This window comes from Prionailurus bengalensis, chromosome B3 (genome assembly GCF_016509475.1).
Source record: "Prionailurus bengalensis isolate Pbe53 chromosome B3, Fcat_Pben_1.1_paternal_pri, whole genome shotgun sequence".
NCBI classification, from domain to species: domain Eukaryota; kingdom Metazoa; phylum Chordata; class Mammalia; order Carnivora; family Felidae; genus Prionailurus; species Prionailurus bengalensis.
In genome coordinates this window covers 27702081-27730003 of record NC_057355.1, presented here as the reverse complement: position 1 = coordinate 27730003, position 27923 = coordinate 27702081, and the positions used below count along the sequence as shown (strand labels likewise).

Below are 27923 nucleotides of genomic sequence, written 5' to 3'. Positions count from 1 at the left end.
TTGGTGGGTGCTGGCCACACCAGGAACTCTTGCAGGACCATGTTGCTGCTGATGCCCAGAGACTGCAGCCAGGTGCCAGCCCTCCCTAGAAAAAGTTCATGAGTCAGTGTAGCAGCAACACCTCAGGGATTATGTAAAATCACAACACACATCTGGCACCAGGCTTCACCCTTAACAACCTTGTTCCAGCACCAGCAAATGTGGCCGTTCTCTCAGGGCCATTCTCTCTGGGTCTGCTGGGCCCAGGTGGCCTCACAGCCTCCACCAAATGTCCTTCCAGCAGTGGAACGCTTCTCCCTGTGTGGCCCAAGAACCTCCTAGACCCCACTCTGGTCCTGGGGATTCACTCTTCCCACCAGAGCACCACCAGGTATCGAACTGCAGAATTTCAGAGTCTGTGCTCCCCTGTTTACAGTCTTAATGGAATTTAAACCCTCTCCTTTCTCCTTTCTCCTTTCTCCCTTTTTAGTTCAGTCCCTGTGGCTGTTTCCAATTTTCCACTTTCTCTCCAGCTGCTTTTGGGGAGGGGTACTTTTCCCATTTTCCCTGCTCCCCCACCGTCTCCATCCTCTCTCCTCATGCAAAAGAGGCTTCCTGCCCTCCGCGTCTTCTCTTTCCCCAATTTCACCTCTCCAGTCCACGTACATGCTGAATTCTGTGGTTCAGGTTGTGCAGATTGTTGTGTTAATCCTCAGATCAGTTTTCTAAGTGTGAAGGATGCTCTAATATTGGTCTTACTGTATTTCATGGACTGAAGACACACAAAAAACTTCCATACTGTTCCACCATCTTGGCTCCTCCCTTGCAGCTCAGCTTCTTGAAGAGAATATAGGAAGTACTAAAGGTTGATAACCTCTATTACCTTAAAAATAGAAACTTCCATTTCTTTTGAGAAATTAGTGAGAAAGATATCATAGAGAGAAAAAATATGTGCAAAAATATTTTCCATTACATTTGGAAATTGTATGTAGAATATATAAAGAATACCTATAAACTTGTAAGAGAATGACAGGACACTCAATAGAAAAATGGACAAGAATCCTGAACAGACAAGAGGATATATTGAAATGATTGAAATTACCAAAAGCATATGAAAAGGTGCTTTTTCTCATAAGTCATCAGTAAAATATGATTTTAAACCACAAAAAGATACCATTATATATACACACATAAGTGGCTAAAATTTTAAAGATTGACATTAGCAAGTGTTGAGAGAATGTAGAGCAACAAGAAATGTCATATATTGCTGATAAGATTGTAAATTTGTACAAAGAGTTTGGCAGCATCTACTAAAGTTTGTTCTTTAAAGTTTGTTGCCCATAAAGTTTGTTCTTAGTTATATTACCGACAGAAATGGGTACATATGCACACCAAAAAACATATGAAAACGCTCATAACACCATTATTTATAATAGCCTCAAGCTAGATGCAATTCACATATCTGTCAATCCTAGAATAGATAACTAAATTGTGGGATAATCATACAGGGTAATACTATTAAAAATAGAAATAAATCTGAGGTGCCTTGGGTAGCTCAGTTAGCTAAGCAACCAACTCTTGATTTTGGCTCAGGTCATGATATCAAGGTTGGTGAGATCAAGCCTTGCATCAGGCACTGATAGTGTGGAGCCTGCTTAGGATTTTCTCTGTCCTCCTCTTTCTTCCCCTCCTCTGCTCACTCGCATGTGCTCAGTCTTTCTGTATCAAAATAAATAAACATTAAAAAAAGAAATAAAAATAAATATATTACTGCAATTGTAACCACATGGCTGAAACTCACAGACATGTTTAGCAAAAGAAAAGTTTTATAGAAAAGAGTACATACTACATGATTCTATGTATAAAAAATTCAGGAACAGGCAAATCTAGTCTATGGTGCTAGGAGTCAGGGAGTGAAAGGGAGAGTGTAGGAATAGAGGAAATCTAAATGGGGTTTGGAATATTGATAATGTTCTGTTTCTTGCCCTGGGAGGTTACATGCATGTATTTCTTTTGTAATTGAGCTACATTTTTTATTTAAAATCAATGTATTTTTTCTGCATGTATGCTATAGTTCAATTAAAATGTTTATAAAATGGTTTAATAGATGCATTCACTGTATCAGTCAGGGTCCTGCCAGAAAATAGATGGTCTACTCCAACTTGTTAATTTGGAGGATTTAGTAATGCGGGTATTTACCAAGGTGTGGGCAAGGTGGAAGGATCCACAAAGGGTAGTGTGGTGTCCTAGAGCTAGTATGTGTGTGTGTGTGTGTGTGCACGCACGTGTGAGAGAGAGAGAGAGAGAGAGAGAGAGGAAAAGAGAGACAAATAGAGACAGAGAGATAGGCACAGAGAGAGAGTGGAAAAGAGAGACAAACAGAGACAGAGAGATAGACAGAGAGGCACAGAGAGAGAGAGAGAGAGACAAAGAGAGAGAGATGGGGGATGTGGGAAGAAAGTGAAAGAGAGAGAGAAAGGAAGAGAAGATGGAGATTCCTAGTAACTAGAAAGATGTGATGACAAGGCCACCTTGAGAACAGCTGTGAGACCTTTAGTGGAAAGACCCTGTAGGGAGGGATCCAAAGTAATGAATATGTGGAATCCTCTCTCACCCCAATGCTATCTCCTATGGGGCTCTCCTTTGGCAAAGGCCAGCTAGAATCCTGGACATGAGAAAATTTTTATGTGGTCCACACAAGTCAGCTTCTGGGGCAGAGAGTTGGTTGGGACGGTGGACCATGGATAGGAAAGAGCAGCTCAGCAAGGTTTCCTGGATCTACTTTCACCTGTCAATATTGGTGGAAACTTTGTTTGAATCAAAATGCTTAGAAGTAGAATCACTTATATTTCAATCACCTTTATTCTTCCCAACTTCAGCTCTTTTAAACTATTGACTTGATGCAATCATGGTATTTCCTAAGCCTGATTAGAAGTCACATGGAAGCTTTCAGGTGTTGAAAAGAAGTCATTAGCTTCACTCTGAGCTTTGATTTCACAGCCACAGAAAGAACCTTGGGTTGTTTACAGCCACTTCCCTGGATTGAGTAGGGAGAGGGCAGATCTGGAGCCAGATCACCCTGGCTTTAAACATAGCTCCAATACTTGATGCCTGTGGTTACCTGCTGTGCCTAAGTACCCCTAACCCCTGAGATTGTTGTGAGGACTGAATCACTTAATATGGACAGAGATCTTAGAAACAAGGCCTGGTACACAATTGAGTGTGATGTGAAAAAACAGTTTAGGCTGATTGCTAAGCAGCTCAGGAAAATGTAGGTTGATGAAAAATGGTCTTGCTTTTGCTTGATTTTGAAGGGAAGCTAGAAAGAAGAGAACTTTTCTCATGAGAGGAAACCTATGCAGGCTATATATTAGTTTCAAGTAGTGAGCTACCCTCTCCTTTTGGTCCCAGGCAGTTGCCCTATGCATAGTTAATAGAACTTAACCTCTTGGTGACTCAGGTTTCTATAACTTTGTAATCCAACTCATCCCATGCTGCTTGTCCCACCTTCTCACCCAACTGTTAACTATGAGCTCCCCAGGAGAAGGCATTGGGTTTTCACCCTGGAGACTCAGGACAGGATCAGTAGTAGGTCTAAAACTACTCCACAGACAACCACAGTGTTTCTTTGAACCCAAAAGGCCTTGATTATTTATGATAAATCTCTTGTGGCCTATTTTAGGTAGTTCATGGCCAATAAACATGAGATACCTCACCAAAGCAGGGCAGGCAGAGTGGCTTTTACTGTATCCAGTACACAGAGTCCTTTTGTGAGGTTTCCTGGTTTGAAGGGCGGTTATGAGGCATATAACTGTTGAGATATTCTCTAGAGATGCATCCTGTGTGGCTTAAGACATATAGGTTAGTTCATGTTAACTATAAGTAATAGATTTATCAGAACAGTATTGCTTTTGATCAGAGGCTCCTGAAAAATGTTCAGAGCAAGGAACATAGACAATATGTTTTTTTATTTTATATTCTTTATGTTTCTTTCTTTCTTTCTTTCTTTCTTTCTTTCTTTCTTTCTTTCATATAAAATTTATTGTCAAATTAGCTAACATACAGTGTATACAGTGTGCTTTTGGTTTGGGGGGTAGATTCCTGTTATTCATCTCTTACATACAACATCCAGTGCTCATCCCAACAAGTGCCATCCTCAATGCCCATCACCCATTCCTCCCCACACCCATCAACCCTCAGTTTGTTCTTTGTATTTAAGAGTCTCGTATGGTTTGCATCCCTCTCTGTTTGAAACTATTTTTTCCCCTTCCCTTTCCCCATGGTCTTCTGTTAAGTTTCTCAAGTTCCACATATAAGTGAAAACATATGATATCTGTCTTTCTCTGACTGACTTATTTCACTTAACACCCTCCAGTTCCATCCACATTACTGCAAATGTCAGGATTTCATTATTTCTCATTGCCAAGTAGTGTTCCATTGTATATATAAATCACATCTTCTTTATCCATTCATCAGTTGATGGACATTTGGGCTCTTTCCATAACTGGGCTATTGTTGAAAGTGCTGCTGTAAACATTGGGATACATGTGGCCCTAGGAATCAGCACTTCTGTATGGACAATATGTTCTTTATAAAAGATTGCAAGGTTTCAGATAGAACAAAATTGAGTTACATTTCTGAGTACATGAAACAAGCCACCTTTTGGGGAGAGGTTTAATAAGTGGAATTACAAGGCTTATTTATAAGTAGTGAAAGCATTCCATCTAAAGACTGAGCACATGAGATGAATCCAACTAGGTAGAATGGAAAGCAGTTCTCACGGAATGGGGATTGAATCCTGGTTTTGTCCCCAGAAGGCTGAAGAAAACCCATTAATCTTTGGGAGCCTGAGCTTTTTGTTTTAGTTTTTGTTTTTACCACAGGCTAGTTTGCTGTGAGGTGACCAGCACATGCCTATGTCAAGGACGCTTGCTTAATGAGTGGTGGAAACCTTGTTCTACTTTCCTTTGAATCTTTCTGACCAGGGTCTTAGGAATTGGAGGGAAAAGTCCCATTAGTTCTTTGTTCTGCTTTGAAACTTGGCTCTGTTGGGGGATTTGAATGAGAAAGTACAGAGCCCCTCATCAGAGGTTTCATTTTAAGGAATGGTAAAGCACTTGGTGAGAGATTAATGCTTATTCATGGAAGGTGTTGGATAGAAGCTCCATAAGATAAATAGAGCTTAGGTAATTTTGCTTTTTAGTCTTATCCATCTTCAGTCAACTGAATTTTTAATTTTTAGAAGAGTCTCAATGTCACATTGTTAGTATTTGTAATAGAATGTAAAGCCTGAAATTGTGATGTTCTCATCTCTGGCTCTTTCTTCCAGCACATTATAAAAGAACCCACCACTTCATCACTTATCGCTTGCTGGCTATCACTGAGGAGCCAGTGCTGAGTGAGAACAGAATGGAATGTTTCTAATAGTGACCCAGGGAAACCTGTTAGGAGGTGCCACTTTAACTCCTCAGTAAAGTAACCAGGCATTACCACGCAGATATGCTTGTGAACAGGCAGTTTGATTAGTGCTGCTGGCTCCGCAGACAATATGATTAAAATTAAGGGAGAAATTGAGGCTTTGCTGGGACAAGGTGAGACCTCATTCAATTAGAGGTTATTTCAGGGAATTTTTATGACACAGCAAGGCTCTGTGAATATAGAACCTGTTCTGAAGTTGGATTGATGAGTGCTATGACAGGAGTTTGGGCTGGAGGAAAATTCAAGCCTCTACAAATTGTTAAGTGAAAATAGAACTATGTAGAGAGTCCTAGTTGAGCTTCCATATTCTTTCCTGACGGAAGTTTCTCTTAGGATCAGGAACAATAACTTGTATTTTTACTGACTCAGATATTCTTACTGCCATATGGCAGAGCAAGCAATGCGATGCCATTTCTGATTGTAGAAAAACATTATCCAGGGAAAGTGCAACTGATGAAAATTTTTTTACTGGGAATTTAAATAAATCTTATCTTTAAGAGAGCAATCAAAGAATCAGCCATCATAAATGATGGAACAGGTAAACAATAATTGTCTTTAGAACTGTGGTAGGTGCTCATTGAGGGTAGCTGGAGGGGGTGTAGTGGTGGGATGGGTTAAATGGGTGTTGGGTATTAAGGAGGACACTTGTGATGTGCATTGGGTGTTATATGTAAGTGATGGACCACTAAATTCTCCTCCTGAAACAAATTACAAAACTGGTAAAATTAAAAAAAAATTTTTTATTTTAAAAACCAATAAATTCTTAAAAAAAAGAACTGTGGTAGGTGCTATGAAGAATTCAGAGAAAGGTAATGAAATCTAGTCAGGCAAAGATAGCTATACACATGGAAAAATTAGGCCACTCCAGCTCCTTCACTTACAAAAACTTCAGTGATTTCCCTCTGTCTACAAATGAGGTTCCAATACCTCTGCATCCTATATAAGGCCTTCTGGTCTACTTCATGAATGCTAAATTACAATGCATTTCCCAAGGTATCTTTCTTCTGTTATTTTTATTGTGTTAAAATATATCACATAAAATTTGTCACTTTATACATTTTAAAGTGCATAATTCAGTGATATTAATTACATTCACTGTGTTGTATAACCATTACCACAATTATTTCTAAAACCTTTCATCACCCTAATAGAATTAAATTAAACACTAATTCCTCATTCTCTTCCCTGTATCCTCAGCCCCTGGTAATCTATGATCTACCTTCCATCTCTATGAATTTAGGTAAATTCCAAATTTAGGTAAATTACCTATTCTAGATATTGCATATAAGTGGAATCATACAATATTTGTCCTTTTGTGTCTGGCTTATTTCAATGAGAATAATGTTTTCATGATTCATCCACATCATAGCATGTATCAGAACTTCATTTCTTTTTGTGACTGAATAATATTACATTTTCTGTATATATACCACATTTTGCTTACCCATTCATCTGTTGATAGATACTTGGGTTGTTTCTACTTTTTTGCTGTTGTGAATAATATTACCGTGGTACAAAGGTATCTGTTTGAGTTCCTAATTTCAGTTCTTTTGGGTATATGCCTGGGAGTGGAATTGCTGGGTCATATGGTTGTTCTATGTTTAGCTTTTTGAGGAACCACTAATTTGTTTTCCACAGCAGTTATATCATTTTTTACCCACCAACAATGTATGAGAGTCTCGATTTTCCACATCTTCTCCAACGCTTGTTATTTTCTGTTTTTCATCCCTAAGTATAGTTGGGTTTTCTGTTTTGTTCTATCAATCTATGTGCCTGTTTTTGTGTCAGTACCATACTGTTTTGATCACTACAGCTTTGTAATATAACTTGATGTCCAGAATTGTGATACCTCCAGCTTTGATTTTCTTTTTCAAGATTGCTTCAGCTATTTGGGATCTTTTGCATTTCATAAAAATTTTAGGATTGTTTGTTCTAGCTCTGTAAAAAATGCTGGTGGTATTTTGATAGGGATTGCATTAAATGTGTAGATTGCTTTAGGTAGTATAGACATTTAAAAAATATTTGTTCTTCCAATCCAAGAGCATGAAATTTTTAAATTTCTTTGTGTCATCTTTAATTTCGTTCTTCAGTGTTTTATACTTTTCAGAGTACAGGTCTTTCACCTCTTATTTAAGTTTATTCCTAGGTATCTATGTTTTTGGTGCAGTTGTAAATGGGATTGATTCTTGATTTCTCTCTCTGATGCTTTCATAATTGGTGTATAGAAATGGAAGAGATTTCTATACATTGATTTGTATACTGCAACTTTACTGAATTCACGTAGCAGTTCTAGAAATATTTTGGTGGAGTCTTTTGGGTTTTCTGTATAGAATATCATATCCACAAATAGTGAAAGTTTGACTTCTTCCTTGATAATTTGGATGCCTTTTATTTCTTTTTATTTTCTGATTGCTATGGCTAGGACTTCCACTACTATGTTAAATGTGAGAGTAGACATCCCTGTCATTTTCTTCACTGTAGAGGTAAAGCTCTCAGTTTTTCCCCATTGAAGATATTAGCTGTGGATTTTTCACATATGACCTTTATTATGTTGAGGGATGTTCCCTCTAACCCTACTTTGTTGAGGGTTTTTATTATGAATGGATGTTGTACTTTGCTTTTTCTGCATCTGTTGAGAGGATCATATGGTTCTTATACTTTCTTTTATTAATATGATGTATCACATTGATTTATTTGTGAATGTTGAATCACTCTTGCAGCCCAGGAATAAATCCCACTTGATTGTAGTGAATGGTTCTTTTAATGTGCTGTTGGATTTGGTTTGCTAGTATTGTGTTGAGAATTTTCACATCCATGTTCCTCAGGGATATTGGCCCATAGTTCTCTTTTTTAGTGGAGTCTTCATCTGGTTTTGGAATCAGGGTAATGATGGACCCATAGAATGAGTGGAAAATTTCCTTCCATTTATATTTTTTGAAATAGTTTGAGAATAATAGGTATTAAGTCTTCTTTAACTGTTTGGTAGAATAGGACATCCCTATGAAGCCATCTGGTCCTGGACATTTGTTTGTTGGGAGGTTTTTGATTACTGATTCAATTTATTTCCTGGTTATTGGTCTGTTTAAGTTTTCTATTTATTCTTGTTTTAGTTTTGATGGTTCACATGTTTCTAGAAATTAATCCATTTCTTCCAGGTTGTCCAATTTGTTGCCATATATTTTTTCATGATATTCTCTTATAGTTATTTGTATTTCTGTGGTGTTGGTTGTTATTTCTCCTCTCCTATTTGTGATTTTATTCATTTGGGTCCTTTCTATTTTTTTCTTTTGATAAGTCTTGCTAGGGATTTGTCTTAACTTTTTCCAGAGAACCAGCTCCTGGTTTCATTGATTTGTTCTATTATCTTTTTCATTTCTATATCATTTATTTCTGTTCTAATTTTTATTATTTGCCTTCTTCTGCTGGCTTTGGGCTTTGTTTGTTGTTGTTTTTCTAGTTCCTTTAGGTATAATGTAAGTTGTTTATTTGAGATTTTTCTCGATTCTTGATACAGCCTGTATTGCTATATAGTTATCTCTTATGATCTCTTTTGCTGCATCCCAAGTGGTTTTGGACCATAGTGTTTTCATTTTAATTTGTTTCCAGGCGTATTTTTATTTCTTCTTTAATTTTCTTGTTGACCAATTCATTCGTTAGTAGCATTTTGTTTAACCTCCATGTATTTGTAGTCTTTCCAAATTTTTTCTTGTGGTTGACTTTAAGTTTCACAGCATCGTGGTCAGAAAATACGCATGATATGACATGAGTATTTTTGTACTTATTGAGGCCTGATGTGTGTCCTAGTATATGGTATATTTTGGAGAACGTCCCATGTCCCATGTGCACTTGAAAAAAATGTGTATCCTGCTGCTTTAGGATGAAATGTCCTGGATATATCTGTTAAGTCTGTCTGGTCCAGTGTGTCATTCATAGCCATTGTTTCCTTGTTGATTTTCTGCCTAGATAATCTGTCCATTTATGTAGGAAAGGTTTTAAAATTCCTTACTATTATTGTATTACTTTTAATAAGTTCCTTTATGTTTGTTATTAGTTTTAAATATTTGTTTTCTATAAAGTTGGGGGCACAAATATTTATAATTGTTAGACCTTCTTATTGGATAGTTCCTTTTATTATAGTGCCCTTCTTCCTCTCATGTTACAGTCTTTGGTTTAAAATCTAGTTTGTTTGAAATAGGTATTGTTACTTTCGCTGTCTTTTGACATCCATTGGCATGACAAATGTTTCTCCATCTCCTCACTTTCAGTTCAGAAGATTTTCCTGGATTATGTAGATGGGCCTAGTGTAATCACATGGGCCCTTAAAAGTAGGAGTGAAGACAGAAGAGTCATTTTGAAGTTTGAGAGGGACTTTACCTACCATTGCTGGCTTTGATGATAGATGAAGTTGGGGGGGCGCGGTCATGAGCCAGGAAGTTTGAATGGCTTCTAGAAGCTAAGAACAACTCTTGGATGACAACAGCAAGGAAATTGGGACCTCAGTCTTTTTTTTTAATTTTTAGTTTTTTATAATTTTTTTGCATGTATTTATTTTTTGAGAGACATAGAGAGACAGCACAAGTTGGGGAGGGGCAGACAGAGAAGGAGACACAGAATCTGAAGCAGGCTCCAGGCTCTGAGCTGTCAGCACAGAGCCTGATGCAGGGCTTGAACTCAAGAGCTGTGAGATCATGAACTGAGCCAAAGTTGGACACTTAAACCACTGCACCACCCAGATGCTCCAGGGCCTTAGTCTCAAGGCTGTAAGGGATTGAATGTCGGCAACTTGAAAGAATAAAAAAAAGATTCTCTCCTAGAGCCTCCAGAAAGGAATTCAGCCCTGCCAACACCTTGATTTTGTCTTGATGAGGCTCTAGTGAGAAATGTAGCTGAGCCCACTATACTTCTGATATATGAACACTGTGATATTAGAAGTAGGTTTTATTTTAAGCCACTACGCTTATGGCAATTTGTTATGGCAGGTATAGAAAACTAGTACTCTTTTTATGTCTACAGATTTTATAGACATGTCATTGTCCTTATTCTTGATATTGGCAAATTTTGTCTTCTCATGTTTTATCTTATTCAGATTGGCTAAGGTTTATCAGTCTTCTTGATTTTCTCTAAGAGCCAACTTTTTGTGGCATTGATTTTCTCTAATATTTTTCTATTTTCTATTTCAATTATTCCTGCTCCAGTCCTTATTCTTAATTTTCTTCTACTTATTTTGGGTTTTATTTGCTCTACTCATTAAAATATGTGCAGACTATTTTAACATAAACTTCACAAAAGAAGATCTATGGTTGGCAAATAGCTACATGAGAAAAAAGTTCATCATTAGTCATTAGAGAAATGCAACTTGAAGCTAAAATAAATATCCTTCATACTCATTGGAATGTCTAAAATTAAAAAAGGCTGACCCAGTGTTGAAATGTGAAGGAAATGGAATTCTCATATACTGTTGGTGGTGTAAAATGTTACAGCCATTTTGGAAAACAGTTTTTCCAAACATAGTTTCGTGAAACACAAACATCCTATAATATTAATCTATCATGTGATCAACTAGTCCATTCCTAGGTATTTTCCCAAGGGAACTGAAAACATATGTACATACAGATAATTGTATATGAAAGTTAATAGCACATTCATTTGTAATAGTCAAATAATGGTAGCAATCCAAACATCCCACCAACAGTGAATAGATATGTACACTGTGGCATGGCCATGCTATAGCATACTACTAAATAATACAAAATAATGAGCTATTGAGCCACACACCAATCCTGAAGAATCTTAAAATAGTTCTGCTGAAATGGAAGCAATCAGACAAAAGAATGTATGCTGTATGATTACATTTACAGAAAATATAGAAAATGTAAACTAATCTATATTGAAAGAAAAGATGTATTCCTGGGCATAGAGTAGGGTAACAGGGGGAGATAGAGGGGATACAAGAACGTGGACATTAGTAAAATGCTAGGGATAGTGAATATGTTCATTATCTTGATTATTGGTTTTATGGGTACATATATTAGCCAAAATATAAATTGTACATTTTATTTATTTTTTTTTTAATTTTTTTTAACGTTTATTTATTTTTGGGACAGAGAGAGACAGAGCATGAACAGGGGAGGGGCAGAGAGAGAGGGAGACACAGAATCTGAAACAGGCTCCAGGCTCTGAGCCATCAGCCCAGAGCCTGACGCGGGGCTCAAACTCACGGACCGCGAGATCGTGACCTGAGCCGAAGTCGGACGACTAACCCACTGAGCCACCCAGGCGCCCCTAAATTGTACATTTCAAATATGTTTAGTTTGCAGAATATAAATTTTCTTCATTAAAGAAAATGATCAGAAGATAAAATCTTAGTGTGTTAGCATTTGAATTACATCTATGTCGATATGTCCACTTATTTGTTTTCCAGGGTGGATTGCTATTATGGGTGCCATCTGGTTGCTAATTTTAGCTGATATCCATGATTTTGAGATAATTCTACACCGAGTGGAATGGGCAACTCTTCTGTTCTTTGCAGCACTTTTTGTTCTAATGGAGGTAAGACTTTAGAATTCTTGCAAAGTAATCCTTTATCTGACTTTTATGTTTCATACTTTATTGTGCGAATGAAAAAAGCCTAAGTCTATAGTCTTTCCACTTATTTAACATGGGGGAAATGATGGAAGTTATAATAGACTATTTTAAGTTAAACCAGGTTTTATTTCAGCCATCTAAATATTTTCTGATAAATTGTTTATTTGGTTGTTGTTTTTAAAAATTATCTTTGTGATTTATAAACTTGCTCTAATTTCATTTTCCATAAAGTAGAATTTGATCTAAGTTGTGTTTACAGCTGAGTGACTTGTTACAGAAAATTGACAGGGTGATATTATCTTGATGATCTATTTCATTTTGTGTAATGTTTAACTAAATATTCTATGTTATCATGGAAAAGACTACATAAAAAGAGTGAATATTATTTTGGTAATAGTTGTTATGAAATGTATTCAAAAAATTATTCACATTATTATTCAATCTTCAGACTTGATTTATGAAATTGTGTCCTCCTCAAATACAAGGTTTGCTGAAATAGAAAAATACTACTCCCTAAAGGATATCTCAAGCACACCAAATATCTCACATTAATTAACTTACTGATGGTAGACCCATTTGGTTTTATTATTCTGTGTAATAAAACTTTGATACTCCCCCCACCATTTGTCTTTAAGACAGGGCCTTTGAAGTTTTGTAATCTAAATCTTTGCTCCTAATGGGTTGTGTAGATATAATCAAGTGACTCAGTCCCTCCAAGTCTGTGGGGGGTTGTGAATTATATTCTAAATCCTCAGTTTCACACTCAAAACATTCAGCTTTTTTTTCAGGGTGTTATTTCCACACTGAACACATAGAATATGGAGGGGAAAATTCTGGTTACTGTTTTCATGATTGGACTTTGAAAGTCTCTGCCTCAATTACATGTTAACTCCAGGCATAAGTTGCTATCTCATCTGGGTTTTGGGCATATTTTTCCATATTTTATACTTCATTTTGTTGATGTAGTAAACAATGGAATTTTAAAAACAACTTTATTGGGGTATAATTTACATATCATAATATTCACATGGTAAGTTTACAATTTAATGATTTTTAATAAGTTTAGAACATTTCCATCATCCAAAAAAGATCCCACATGTCCATTTACGATTAATTCTAGCTCTTGACTCCAGATTTAGGCAATCACTATTTTTTTCTGTCTATTGATTTGCCTTTCCTATACATTTCATCCAAAAGAATAATATAAAGGAAAAATCATAGTTTTTTCTGTCTGTTTTCTTTAATTAGAATAATGATAATAATGTTTGTTCATCCATGTCTTTGTATGTATTTTAGCTCATTTGTTTTATTGCTGAATAGCATTCTACTTTGTGGATACCATTTGATGAATATTTGTATTCTTTCAAATTTTGAACATTATGAATATTACTGTCATAAACATTTGTGTAAATTCGTGTGTAACTTCATGTGGAATATATTTTCATGTCTTTGAGATATATGCTAGGTTTTATCATAAGTTTAGCTTCTTAGGAAACTGTAAAAATGCTTTTCACAGTGACTGTACCATTTTACATTCTCACTGGCAGTGTAATAGTATTCCAGTTTCTCTACAATCTCACTATCACACTTTGCCTTTCTTTTTTTTTAAATATATGAAATTTATTGTCAAATTGGTTTCCGTACAACACCCAGTGTTCATCCCAAAAGATGCCCTCTTCAATGCCCATCACCTACCCTACCCTCTCTCCCACCACCCCACCAACCCTCAGTTTTTTCTCTGTTTTTAAGAGTCTCTTATGCTTTGGCTCTGTCCCACTCTATCCTCATTTTTTTTCCTTCCCCTCCCCCATGGGTTTCTGTTAAGTTTCTCAGGATCCACATAAGAGTGAAAACATATGGTATATGTCTTTCTCTGTATGAATTATTTCACTTAGCATCACACTCTCCAGTTCCATCCACATTGCTACAAAGGGCCATATTTCATTCTTTCTCATTGCCACGTAGTACTCCATTGTGTATATAAACCACAATTTCTTTATCCATTCATCAGTTGATGGACATTTAGTCTTTTTCCACAATTTGGCTATTGTTGAGAGTGCTGCTATAAACATTGGGGTAAAAGTGCCCCTATGCATCAGTATTCCTGTATCCCTTGGGTAAATTCCTAGCAGTGCTACTGCTGGGTCATAGGGTAGGTCTATTTTTAATTTTTTGAGGAACCTCCACACTGTTTCCCAGAGTGGCTGCACCAGTTTGCATTCCCACCAACAGTGCAAGAGGGTTCCCTTTTCTCCACATCCTCGCCAGCATCTATAGTCTCCTGATTTGTTCATTTTGGCCACTCTGACTGTCACGAGATGATATCTCATTGTGGTTTTGATTTGTATTTCTCTGATGAGGAGCGACGTTGAGCATCTTTTCATGTGCCTGTTGGCCATCCAGATGTCTTCTTTAGAGAAGTGCCTATTCATGTTTTCTGCCCATTTCTTCACTGGGTTATTTGTTTTTTGGGTGTGTAGTTTGGTGAGCTTTTATAGATTTTGGATACTAGCCCTTTGTCTGATATGTCATTTGTAAATATCTTTTCCCATTCCGTCGGTTGCCTTTTAGTTTTGTTGATTGTTTCCTTTTCTGTGCAGAAGCTTTTTTATCTTCATGAGGTCCCAATAGTTCATTTTTGCTTTTAATTCCCTTGCCTTTGGGGATGTGTCAAGTAAGAAATTGCTGTGGCTGAGGTCAGAGAGGTCTTTTCCTGCTTTCTCCTCTAGTGTTTTGATGGTTTCCTGTCTCACATTAAGATCCTTTACCCCTTTTGAGTTTATTTTTGTGAATGGTGTGAGAAAGTGGTCTAGTTTCATTCTTCTGCATGTTGCTGTCCAGTTCTCCCAGCACCATTTGTTAAAGAGACTGTCTTTTTTCCATTGGATATTCTTTCCTGCTTCGTCAAAGATTAGTTGGCGATACTTTTGTGGGTCCAATTCTGGGGGTTCTATTCCATTGGTCTATGTGTCTGTTTTTGTGCCAATACCACGTTGTCTTGATGACTGCGGCTTTGTAGTAGAGGCTACAGTCTAGGATTGTGATGCTTTCTGCTTTGGTCTTCTTCAAAATTACTTTGGCTATTCGGGGCCTTTTGTGGTTCCATATGAATTTTAGGATTGCTTGTTCTAGCTTCAAGAAGAATGCTGGTGCAATTTTGATTGGGATTGCATTGTATGTGTAGATAGCTTTGGGTAGTATTGACATCTTAATATTTATTCTTCCAATCCATTAGCATGGGATGTTTTTTCATTTTTTTTATGTCTTCTTCAATTTCCTTCATAAGCTTTCTATAGTTTTCAGCCTACAGATCTTTTACATCTTTGGTTAGGTTTATTCCGAGTTATTTTATGCTTCTTGGTGCAATTGTAAATGGGATCAGTTTCTTTATTTGTCTTTCTGTTGCTTCATTATTAGTGTAGATGAATGCAAATGATTTCTGTACATTGATTTTGTATCTTGCGACTTTGCTGAATTCATGTATCACTTCTAGCACACTTTTGGTGGAGTCTGTCCAGTTTTCCATGTATAATATCATGTCATCTGCAAAAAGTGAAAGCTTGACTTCATCATTGCCAATTTTGATGCCTTTGATTTCCTTTTGTTGTCTGATTGCTGATGCTACCACTTCCAACACTGTGTTAAACAGCAGTGGTGAGAGTGGACATCCCTGTCGTGTTCCTGATCTCAGGGGGAAAGCTGTCAGTTTTTCCCCATTGAGGATGATGTTAGCTGTGGGTTTTTCATAAATGGCTTTTATGATGTTTAAGTATGTTCCTTCTATCCCGACTTTCTCAAGGGTTTTTATTAAGAAAGGCTGCTGAATTTTGTCAAATGCTTTTTCTGCATCGATTGACAGGATCATATGTTTCTTATCTTTTCTTTTATTAATGTGATCTATCATGTTGATTGATTTGCAAATGTTGAACCAGCCCTGCATCCCAGGAATGAATCCCACTTGATCATGGTGAATAATTCTTTTTATAAGCTGTTGAATTCAATTTGCTAGTATCTTTTTGAGAATTTTTGCATCCATATTCATCAGGGATATTGGCCTGTAGTTGTCTTCTTTTACTGGGTCTCTGTCTGGTTTAGGAATCAGAGTAATGCTGGCTTCATAGAATGAGTCTGGACGTTTTCCTTCCCTTTCTATTTTTTGGAATAGCTTGAGAAGCATAGGTGTCATCTCTGCTTTCAATGTCTGGTAGAATTCCCCAGGGAAGCCATCTGGTCCTGGACTATTATTTGTTGGGAGATTTTTGATAACTGATGCAATTTCTTCACTGGTTATGGGTCTGTTCAAACTTTCTATTTCCTCCTGATTGAGTTTTGGAAGTGTGTGGGTGTTTAGGAATTTGTCCATTTCTTCCAGGTTGTCCAGTGTGTTGGCATATATTTTTTCATATATTCCCTGATAACTGCTTGTATTTCTGAGGGATTGTTTGTAATAATTCCATTTTAATTCATGATTTTATCTATTTGGGTCCTCTCCCTTTTCTTTGTAAGAAGCCTGGCTAGAGGTTTATCAATTTTATTTTTTCAAAAAAACAACTCTTGGTTTCATTGATCTGCTCTACAGTTTTTTTAGATTCTATATTGTTTATTTCTGCTCTGATCTTTATTATTTCTCTTATTCTGCTGGGTTTAGGGTGTCCTTGCTGCTCTGCTTCTATTTCCTTTAGGTGTCCTGTTAACATTTTGTATTTGGGATTTTTCTTGTTTCTTGAGATAGGCTGGATTGCAATGTATTTTCCTCTCAGTCCTGCCTTTGCTGCATCCCAAAGCATCTGGAATGTTGTATTTTCATTTTCATTTGTTTCCATATGTTTTAATTTCTTCTCTAATTGCCTGGTTGATTCATTCGTTCATTCTTTACTAGGGTGTTCTTTAACCTCCATGCTTTTGGATGTTTTCCAGACTTTTTCCTGTGGTTGATTTCAAGCTTTATAGCATTGTGGTCTGAAAGTATGCATGGTATGATCTCAATATTTTTATACTTATGAAGGGCTGTTTTGTGACCCAGTCAGTATGTGATCTATCTTGGAGAATGTTCCATTTGCAGTCGAGAAAAACATATTCTGTTGCTTTGGGATGCAGAGTTCTAAATATATCTGTCAAGTCCATCTGATCCAATGTATCATTCAGGGCCCTTGTGTCTTTATTGACCATGTGTCTAGATGATCTATCCATTGTTGTAAGTGGGGTGTTAAAGTCCCCTGCAATTACCACATTCTTGTCAATAAGGTTGCTTATGTTTGTAATTGTTTTATATATTTGGGGGCTCCCGTATTCGGCGCATAGACATTTATAATCGTTAGTTCTTCCTGATGGATAGACCCTGTAATTATTATATAATGCCCTTCTTTATCTCTTGTTACAGCCTTTAATTTAAAGTCTAGTTTGTCTGATATAAGTATGGCTACTCCAGATTTCTTTTGGCTTCCAGTAGCATGATAAATAGTTCTCCATCCCCTCACTTTCAACCTGAAAGTGTCCTCAGGTGTAAAATGAGTCTCTTGTAGAGGGCAAATAGATGGGTCTTGTTTTTTTTTATCCATTCTGATACCCTATGTCTTTTGGTTGGAGCATTTAGTCCATTTACCTTCAGTGTTATTATAGAAAGATATGGGTTTAGAGTCATTGTGATGTCTATAGGTTTCATGCTTGTAGCGATGTCTCTGGTACTTTGTCTCACGGATCCCCCTTAGGATCTCTTGTAGGGCTGGTTTAGTGGTGATGAATTCCTTCAGTTTTTGTTTGTTTGGGAAGACCTTTATCTCTCCTTCTATTCTAAATGACAGACTTTCTGGATAGAGGATTCTCAGCTGCATATTTTTTTCTGTTCATCACATTGAAGATTTCCTGCCATTCTTTTTTGGCCTGCCAAGTTTCAGTAGAGAGATCTGTCACGAGTCCTATGGGTCTCCCTTTATATATTAGAGCACGTTTTTCCCTATCTGCTTTCAGAATTTTCTCTTTATCCTTGTATTGTGCCAGTTTCACTATGATATGTCATGCAGAAGATCGATTCAAGTTGTGTCTGAAGGGAGTTCTCTGTGCCTCTTGGATTTCAATTCCTTTTTCCTTCTCAGATCTGGGAAGTTCTCAGCTATGATTTCTTCAAGTACACCTTCAACACCTTTCCCTCTCTCTTCCTCCTCTGGAATACCAATTATGCGTAGATTATTTCTCTTTAGTGCATCACTTAGTTCTCTAATTTTCCCCTCATACTCCTGAATTTTTTTATCTCTCTTTTTCTCAGCTTCTTCCTTTCCATAATTTTATCTTCTAGTTCACCTATTCTCTCCTCTGCCTTTTCAATTCGAGCTGTGGTCATCTCCATTTTATTTTGCAGCTCATTAATAGCATTTTTTAGCTCCTCCTGGCTGTTCCTTAGTCCCTTGATCTCTGTAGCAAGAGATTCTCTGCTGTCCTTTATACTGTTTTCAAGCCCAGCGATTAATTTTATTACTATTATTCTAAATTCACTCTCTGTTATATTGTTAAAATATTTTTGATCAGTTCGTTAGCTATTGTTATTTCCTGGAGGTTTTTTTGAAGGGAATTCTTCCATTTCATCATTTTGGATAGTCCCTGGAGTGGTGCGGAACTTCAGGGCACTTCCCCTGTGCTGTCTTGAATAACTTGCCTTGGTGGGCAGGGCGGCAGTCAGACCTGATGTCTGCCCCCAGCCCACCGCTGGGTCTACAGTCAGACTGGTGTGTACCTTCTCTTCCCCTCTCCTAGGGGTGGGATTCACTGTGAGGTGGCATGGCCCTTCTGGGCTACTTGCACACTTCCAGTCTTGTGGTGCTAGGGTTCTGGCGTATTAGCTGGGGTGGATTTGCAAGGTGCACAGTGGTGGGAGGGGCAGACTCAGCTTGCTTTTCCTTTGGAGATCCGTTTCGGGAGGGGCCCTGCAGCACTGGGAGTGAGTCAGACTCGCTGGAGGGATGGATCCGCAGCAGCACAGCATTGGGTATTTGCAAGGTACAAGCAAGTTTCCTGACAGGAACTGGTTCCCTTTTGGATTTTGGCTGTGGGGTGGGCGAGAGAGATGGTGCTGGAGAGCACCTTTGTTCCCCGCCAAGCTGCGCTCTGTTGTCTGGGGCTCAACAACTCTCCCTCCTGTTGTCCTCCAGCCCTCCTGTTCCCCAAGCAGAGCTGTTAACTTATAACCTTCCAGATGTTAAGTCCCGCTTACTGTCAGAACACACTCCATCTCGCCCCTCTGCTTTTGCAAGCCAGACTCGGGGCCTCTGCTTTGTCGGCGGGCTGCCCTTCTGCCCTGGCTCCCTCACGCCAGTCCTGTAGTGCGCACCACCTCTCCACCCTTCCTACCCTCTTCCATGGGCCTCTTGTCTATGCTTGGCTTTGGAGAATCTGTTCTGCTAGTCTTATGGCGATTTTCTGGCTTATTTAGGCAGGTGTGGGTGGAATCTAAGTGATCAGCAGGACACGCGGTGAACCCAGCGTCCTTCTATGCCACCATCTTCCCAGAAGCCCCTGCCTTTCTTTTTGATTATAGACATTCCAGTAGGTGTGAAGTGGTACCTCATTGTGATATTCAACATCATGTTATTAGCCATTTGTATATGTTCATGGATTTCTATTCAACTCTTTTCACTTGGGATTTTTTTGTTGTTGAGTCATCATTGTCATGAGTCATAATTGTCCTTTGTATATTCTGTATATTAATCTTTCATCAAATATGGTTTGATTCTGAATGTACATTGCCATTATATAGAAATACAATTAATTTTTCATATTGATATATCCTGTGACCTTGCTGAGCTCATTTATTAGTCTAGTAGTTATTTTTGGATTCCTTAGAATTTTCTTTCATGTCATTTGTGAATAAAGACATTTAAATTTCTTCCATTTCTGATCTGAATGCCTCTAACTAGCTCATTTTCTCTCCCTCCCTCCTTTCCCCATTTTTTTCTTCTCTTTTTTTCCCTCTTGTCTTGTTGGCTAGAACTTCCAGTTCAGTTGAATAGAAATAGTGAACATTGACTTCCATATCTTGTTCCTGAGCTTAGGGGAAACACATTCAGTTTTTCACTATTATGCGCAATGTTTGTTGTAGTTTTTTTTTTAATAGAATCTTTTTATCAGGTTGAGAAAGTTCCAATATATCTCAAGTTTCTTGTGAATTTTTATCAGAAATATATATTGGATTTTGAAAAATGTTTTTCTGTATCTACTGAGATGACCATGTGATTTTTATTCTTGGGTCTATTAATTTGAATCTATTAATATGGTATACTACATTAATGGATTTTCAGATGCTAAATCTACTCTGAATTCCTAGAATAAATCTCACTTGGTCATGGTGTATAATAAATTGTTGAGTTCAGATTGTATGAGAAATATTGGTCTTTAATAATAATAATAATAATAATAATAATAATAGGATTGTAATTGTAAAGGATTGGCTTTAATATTCAGTTGAGGTTTTCAGTGAGCCACCTGGGTCTGGAATTTAATTTGTGGGAAATTTTTGTGTTTGTTTTACTAATTCAGTTTCTTTGGTCATTCAGATGTTCTCTTTCTTCTTTCATAAATTTTAGTAATTTTTGTCTTTTATAAATTTGTCTATTTCATTTAAATTGTTTATTTCTGGCATAAGTTTATAATATTTCCTTATAATACTTTTTGTTTCTGTAATGGCATTAGTGATGACCCGCTTTCATTTCTGATTTTGGTGATTTATCTCTCTCTTTTTCTTGATCAATATAGGTAAATTTGCACAATTTTGTTGATCTTTTTAAAAGAAGAACAAATTTTAACTTCATTGAATCAGTCCATAGTTTTTGTTTTGTATTTCATTGATTTCTAACCTTCATTATTTTATTTCTTATACTTGCTCTTGACTTAGTGTTCTCTTTTCCCTCCTACGTTTTTAAGGAGGAACCTTTGGTTATTGACTTGAAGTCTTTCTTAAAACTATACATTTTCCCAAGCACCACTCCTCTGAATTCCTTAAATTACATGTATTTATTTCATTTTCATTTAGTACAAAATATTTTCTAATTTTCCTTGTAATTTCTTTTTTGAATCATAGATTATTTAGAAGTATGTTTTTTAAGTTCCAAATATTTGAGGATTGCCCATATTTCCTTAGTTTTTTATCTTTAATTTAATTAAGTTTTGCTTTCCATCATTTCAGTCTTCTTAATTTTATTGTTTGGTCTCAATAAAATTTTATTGTTTGGTCTCAATAAAATTTGGTCTTTCCTGGAGAATATTCCACTTGTGCTTGAAAAGTTTGTGTTCTTTCCTGTTGTTTGGTGGAGTGTACTATAAATGCCAGCTATGTCTTCCTTGTGAACAAATTTAAGTCTACATATCACAGATATTCTGTGTAGTGGTTCTGTCAACTTTTGAGAATTAGATATGGAAGTCTTCACTATTTTTGAATTGTGTACTTTTTCTTTCAAATGTGTTCATTTTGCTTTGTATTTTGAAAATCTGTTGTTAGGCACATATGTTTTATAATTATGTCATCCAAACTAATTGAGTTTTTGTCATTATTATGTGTCCTTCATTTTCTTTAGTAATATTTTTGTGCTAGATTCTGTTTTGACTGATATTGATATAGCCACTTTAGCCCTCTTTTGTTTACTGTTCAAATGGACTTTCACTTAAAGAAAATAAAGTTTGATGATTTTTCTTTTGATGGAAATGTTTAATCCATTCACATGTAATAAAATTATTTTACACTTGAGTTTATGTCTTCCATTTTGCTATTTGTTTTTGCTGTCATGTTTATTTTTTATTCTCTCTTCTGCTTTGCTTCTTTCTTTGGGTAAATAAATATTTTCTTCTGTACCATTTACATTCTCTTCTTTGTTTCTTTCTTTACACCAAATTTTTGAATTTTCTTTTTAAAGATTATATTTATTTTGAGAGAGGATGTGAGTAAGGGAAGGGCAGAGAGAGAGGGAGAGAGAGAATCCCAAGCAGACTCCACACTGTCACCACAGAGCCCAACATGGGGTTTGAACTCATGAACTGTGAAATAATGACCTGAACCAAGAGTAAGATGTTTAACCTACTGAACCACCCAGGTGTCCCTTGAATTATTTTCTTATTGGTTACAGTAGGAGTTAAACTATGGATCTTAATTTATTACAGTCTACTTTGGATAAATAGTAACTTACTTCTAGTAAAATATATAAATCTTCCTCTAATATGGCTCCAATTTCTCCTCCCTTCTTTATGTTTTTATTCTTGCATATATTTATAAGTATGTTATATGACTAACATAGTTTTATCATTATTATTTTATGCAATGCATTTTAAATAAAATGAAGAAAATAAAAATATATTCATAGTCATATATATATATATGTATGTCATTTATATATATATATAAGACCTTTTTCAATAGCTCTTTATTCCTTTGCATGGATTTAAGTTGCCTTTTGGTGTCAGCCCAAAGAAATTCCTTTAATGTATCTCGTAAAGCAGGTCAGCTGGCAGTGTATTCTCTTGATCTTTGTATGTGAATGCCTGTACTTTGCCTTCATTTTCAAAGAATGGTTTTGCTGGATCAATATATGATTCTTGGTTTCTAGTTGTTTTTTTCTTTCAACACTTCAAGTCTGTCATCCTACTGCCCTCTGGTCTCCATTAATTCTTATGGGAAGTTAGCTGTCAATCATACTGTTTTTCTTCTACACATATTGATTCATATTTCTATTGAAGCTTTTGAGATTTTGTCTTTGACTTTCAGTAGTTTGATGTGATGCATCTAGGTGTGGATCTCCTGGTGTTTATTGTACTTATGAGTTTTTTGGTTTTTTTGGCTTTTCAGGTCTGTAGATTATTTAAAAAAATCAATTTTGATAATTTGAATAGTTTTGACTACTATTCCTTCAATTACATTATTATTCCTCCTTTTTCCTCTTTAAGTTGTATTATTTTCTTCTCTTTCTGGGACTCCTATAATAGTAATGTTTGTTTGCTTAATGGTATCCTAAAGTTCTTCATTTTTTCACATTTCCTCATTATTTTTTTCCTGTTCTATAAAGCAATAATTTCTATTGATAAACTTAAGTATTCATTGAGTCTTTTTATGTCATCTTAAATTTGTTGAGTCCTCTGGTCAATTTTTCATTTCACTCATGATTTTCAATTCCAGAATTTCCATTGTATTCTCTTAAAAATAACTTTTATCTTTTTATGATTCTCTACTTAAGGCATTATTGTCATAATTTTAAACATGATTTCCTTTAGCTCTCTGAACATATTTCAAATTTGTTTTAAAGTATTTTCTGAATCCAACACCTGTTCCCCCTCTTACAATTTGTATTGACTATTTTCCCCAATAAAGTATGGATTATACTTTCCTGTCTTTGTTGTTGGAAAATGAAAAATTTAGATAATATATTTTAGCAACTCTGGATACTAATTAATTTCCCTGGAAGGTTGTTGCTAATTCTGTTTATATTAAGCCACTATAAATATTCTTCCTTGTATTTAGAAACAATTTTTATCTTAAAGTCAATTTTGTCTGATATTAGCATAGTATATCAGCATTTTTTTATTATTGTTTGTATGGAATATCTTTTTCAATCCTTTTAATTTCACTGTATTTGGATCTTAGAATCTAAGTTGAATTGCTTGTATATATCATATAGTTGGAACATATTTTTAATAAAAATTCATTCGGCCCAAACCCACCTTTTAATTGATGTGTTTATTCCATTCATATTTAGTGTAAATATTGAAAAGTTAGTATTTATGTATAATTTTTAAATTTTACATTACTTTTCATATGTCTCTTTTTGTCTGTTTTCCTGATCATGTTAAGGCGTTTGTTGATACCACATATAGCTGTTAGGCTTCACTAATTCTCAAATAATTGCTCTATTATTTTTGACAATTCCTGTGTCATAAATTTCTGACAATTCCTGAGTTAGAATAATCCAGTTACATTTACTTCCCTTTGAAGAGGTAGTTTTGATAATGTTTTTTTGTGTTTCTTGTTTGTTTTTTTCTGACTGTAATAGGCTTCTTCTTAACTGTCTCTTTCTCTAGTTCCCTCTGGTGAACTAGGTGGCCTAGTTAGTTTTGTTACTCTCATGGAGTTTTCAGCCTCCTCTTAATTGCTTACCATCATGTCTTTATTGTTTTTGAGAGAACTCTGAAGCTTGAACTTCACTACACTGTTTTATTTTTTACTTATTTATTTTTAATATGAAATTTATAGTCAAATTGGTTTCCATATAACACCCAGTGCTCATCCCAACAGGTGCCCTTTTCAATGCCCATCAGCCAATTTCCCCTCCTTCCCACCCCCCATCAGCCCTCAGTTTATTCTTAGTTTTTAAGAGTCTCTTATGTTTTGGCTCCCTCCCTTTTTTTTTACCCCTTTCCCTCCCCCATGGTCTTCTGGTAAGTTTCTCAGGATCCACATAAGAGTGAAAACATATGGTATCTGTCGTTCTCTGTATGACTTATTTCACTTAGCATAACACTCTCCAGTCCCATCCATGTTGCTACAAAAGGCCAGATTTCATTCTTTTTCATTGCCAAATAGTATTCCATTGTGTATATAAACCACAATTTCTTTATCCATTCATCAGTTGGTAGACATTTAGGCTCTTTCTGTAATTGGGCTATTGTTGAAAGTGCTGCTATAGACATTGGGGTACAAGTGTCCTTATGCATCAGCACTCCTATATCCCTTGGGTAAATTCCTAGCAGTGCTATTGCTGGGTCATAGGGTAGGTCTATTTGTAATTTTTGAGGAACCTCCACACTGTTTCCCAGAGTGGCTGCACCAGTTTGCATTCCCACCAACAGTGCAAGAGGGTTCCCTTTTCTCCACATCCTCGCCAGCATCTATAGTCTCCTGATTTGTTCATTTTGGCCACTCTGACTATCACGAGATGATATCTCATTGTGGTTTTGATTTGTATTTCTCTGATGAGGAGCGACGTTGAGCATCTTTTCATGTGCCTGTTGGCCATATGGGTGTCTTCTTTAGAGAAGTGTCTATTCATGTTTTCTGCCCATTTCTTCACTGGGTTATTTGTTTTTTGGGTGTGGAGTTTGGTGAGCTCTTTATAGATTTTGGATACTAGCCCTTTGTCTGATATGTCATTTGCAAATATCTTTTCCCATTCCGTCGGTTGCCTTTTAGTTTTGTTGATTGTTTCCTTTGCTGTGCAGAAGCTTTTTATCTTCATGAGGTCCCAGTAGTTCATTTTTGCTTTTAATTCCCTTGCCTTTGGGGATGTGTCAAGTAAGAAATTGCTACGGCTGAGGTCAGAGAGGTTTTTTTTCCTGCTTTCTCCTCTAGTGTTTTGATGGTTTCCTGTCTCACATTAAGATCCTTTACCCATTTTGAGTTTATTTTTGTGAATGGTGTAAGAAAGTGGTCTAGTTTCATTCTTCTGCATGTTGCTGTTAAAGAGGTTAAAGCCAGTACCCAATGTTAAAGAGACTGTTTTCCATTGGGTGTTCTTTCTTGCTTTGTCAAAGATTAGTTGGCCATATTTTTATGGGTCTAATTCTGGGGTTTTTGTTTTATCCCATTGGTCTATGTGTCTGTTTTTGTGCCAATACCATGTTGTCTTGATGACTGCAGCTTTGTAGTAGAGGCTACAGTCTGGGATTGTGATGCCTCCTGCTTTGGTCTTCTTCTTCAAAATTACTTTGGCTATTTGGAGTCTTTGGTAGTTCCCTACAAATTTTAGGATTGCTTGTTCTAGCATTGAGAAGAATGCTCGTGCAATTTTGATTGGGATTTCATTGAATGTGTAGATAGCTTTGGGTAGTATTGATATTTTAGCAATATTTATTCTTCCAATCCATGAGCACGGAATGTTTTTCCACTTCTTTGTAGCTTCTTCAATTTCCTTCATAAGCCTTCTATAGTTTTCAGCCTACAGATCTTTTACATCTTTGGTTAGGTTTATTCCTAGGTATTTTATGCTTCTTGGTGCAATTGCGAATGGGATCAGTTTCTTTATTTGTCTTTCTGTTGCTTCATTATTAGTGTAGAAGAATGCAAATGATTTCTGTACATTGATTTTGTACCTTGCGACTTTGCTGAATTCATGTATCACTTCTAGCACACTTTTGGTGGAGTCTGTCCGGTTTTCCATGTATAATATCATGTCATCTACAAAAAGTGAAAGCTTGACCTCATCATTGCGAATTTTTTTTTTTTTTGACCGCCACATAGGGAAAGCTTTATTTTTTTTTTCCCCTTAGAGTTTTTTTTTTCTGAAATTTATTGACAAATTGGTTTCCATACAACACCCAGTGCTCATCCCAAAAGGTGCCCTCCTCAATACCCATCACCCACCCTCTCCTCCCTCCCACCCCCCATCAACCCTCAGTTTGTTCTCAGTTTTTAACAGTCTCTTATGCTTTGGCTCTCTCCCATTCTAACCTCTTTTTTTTTTTTTCCTTCCCCTCCCCCATGGGTTCCTGTTAAGTTTCTCAGGATCCACATAAGAGTGAAACCATATGGTATCTGTCTTTCTCTGTATGGCTTATTTCACTTAGCATCACACTCTCCAGTTCCATCCACGTTGCTACAAAAGGCCATATTTCATTTTTTCTCATTGCCACGTAATATTCCATTGTGTATATAAACCACGATTTCTTTATCCATTCATCAGTTGATGGACATTTAGGCTCTTTTCATAATTTGGCTATTGTTGAGAGTGCTGCTATGAACATTGGGGTACAAGTGGCCCTATGCATCAGTGCTCCTGTATCCCTTGGATAAATTCCTAGCAGTGCTATTGCTGGGTCATAGGGTAGGTCTATTTTTAATTTTCTGAGGAACCTCCACACTGCTTTCCAGAGCGGCTGCACCAATTTGCATTCCCACCAACAGTGCAAGAGGGTTCCCGTTTCTCCACATCCTCGCCAGCATCTATAGTCTCCTGATTTGTTCATTTTGGCCACTCTGACTGGCATGAGGTGATACCTGAGTGTGGTTTTGATTTGTATTTCCCTGATAAGGAGCGACGCTGAACATCTTTTCATGTGCCTGTTGGCCATCCGGATGTCTTCTTGAGAGAAGTGTCTATTCATGTTTTCTGCCCATTTCTTCACTGGGTTATTTGTTTTTCGGGTGTGGAGTTTGGTGAGCTCTTTATAGATTTTGGATACTAGCCCTTTGTCCAATATGTCATTTGCGAATATCTTTTCCCATTCCGTTGGTTGCCTTTTAGTTTTGTTGGTTGTTTCCTTTGCTGTGCAGAAGCTTTTTATCTTCATAAGGTCCCAGTAATTCACTTTTGCTTTTAATTCCCTTGCCTTTAGGGATGTGTCAAGTAAGAGATTGCTACGGCTGAGGTCAGAGAGGTCTTTTCCTGCTTTCTCCTCTAAGGTTTTGATGGTTTCCTGTCTCACATTTAGGTCCTTTATCCATTTTGAGTTTATTTTTGTGAATGGTGTGAGAAAGTGGTCTAGTTTCAACCTTCTGCATGTTGCTGTCCAGTTCTCCCAGCACCATTTGTTAAAGAGGCTGTCTTTTTTCCATTGGATGTTCTTTCCTGCTTTGTCAAAGATGAGTTGGCCATACGTTTGTGGGTCTAGTTCTGGGGTTTCTATTCTATTCCATTGGTCTATGTGTCTGTTTTGGTGCCAATACCATGCTGTCTTGATGATGACAGCTTTGTAGTAGAGGCTAAAGTCTGGGATTGTGATGCCTCCTGCTTTGGTCTTCTTCTTCAAAATTCCTTTGGCTATTCGGGGCCTTTTGTGGTTCCATATGAATTTTAGGATTGCTTGTTCTAGTTTCGAGAAGAATGCTGGTGCAATTTTGATTGGGATTGCATTGAATGTGTAGATAGCTTTGGGTAGTATTGACATTTTGACAATATTTATTTTTCCAATCCATGAGC

The 27923-nt window shown here is 36.6% G+C and overlaps 1 protein-coding gene across 1 annotated transcript in view; it reads left to right on the top strand.

The window, feature by feature from the left end:
* Nucleotides 1–27923, top strand: part of OCA2 (OCA2 melanosomal transmembrane protein) — a 504528-nt gene that overhangs the window by 244013 nt on the left and 232592 nt on the right. The window contains exon 19 of the mRNA XM_043554904.1: nucleotides 11879–12006. Within this exon, the coding sequence (XP_043410839.1) occupies nucleotides 11879–12006 (128 nt within the window). The remainder of the gene's footprint in view (nucleotides 1–11878; nucleotides 12007–27923) is intronic.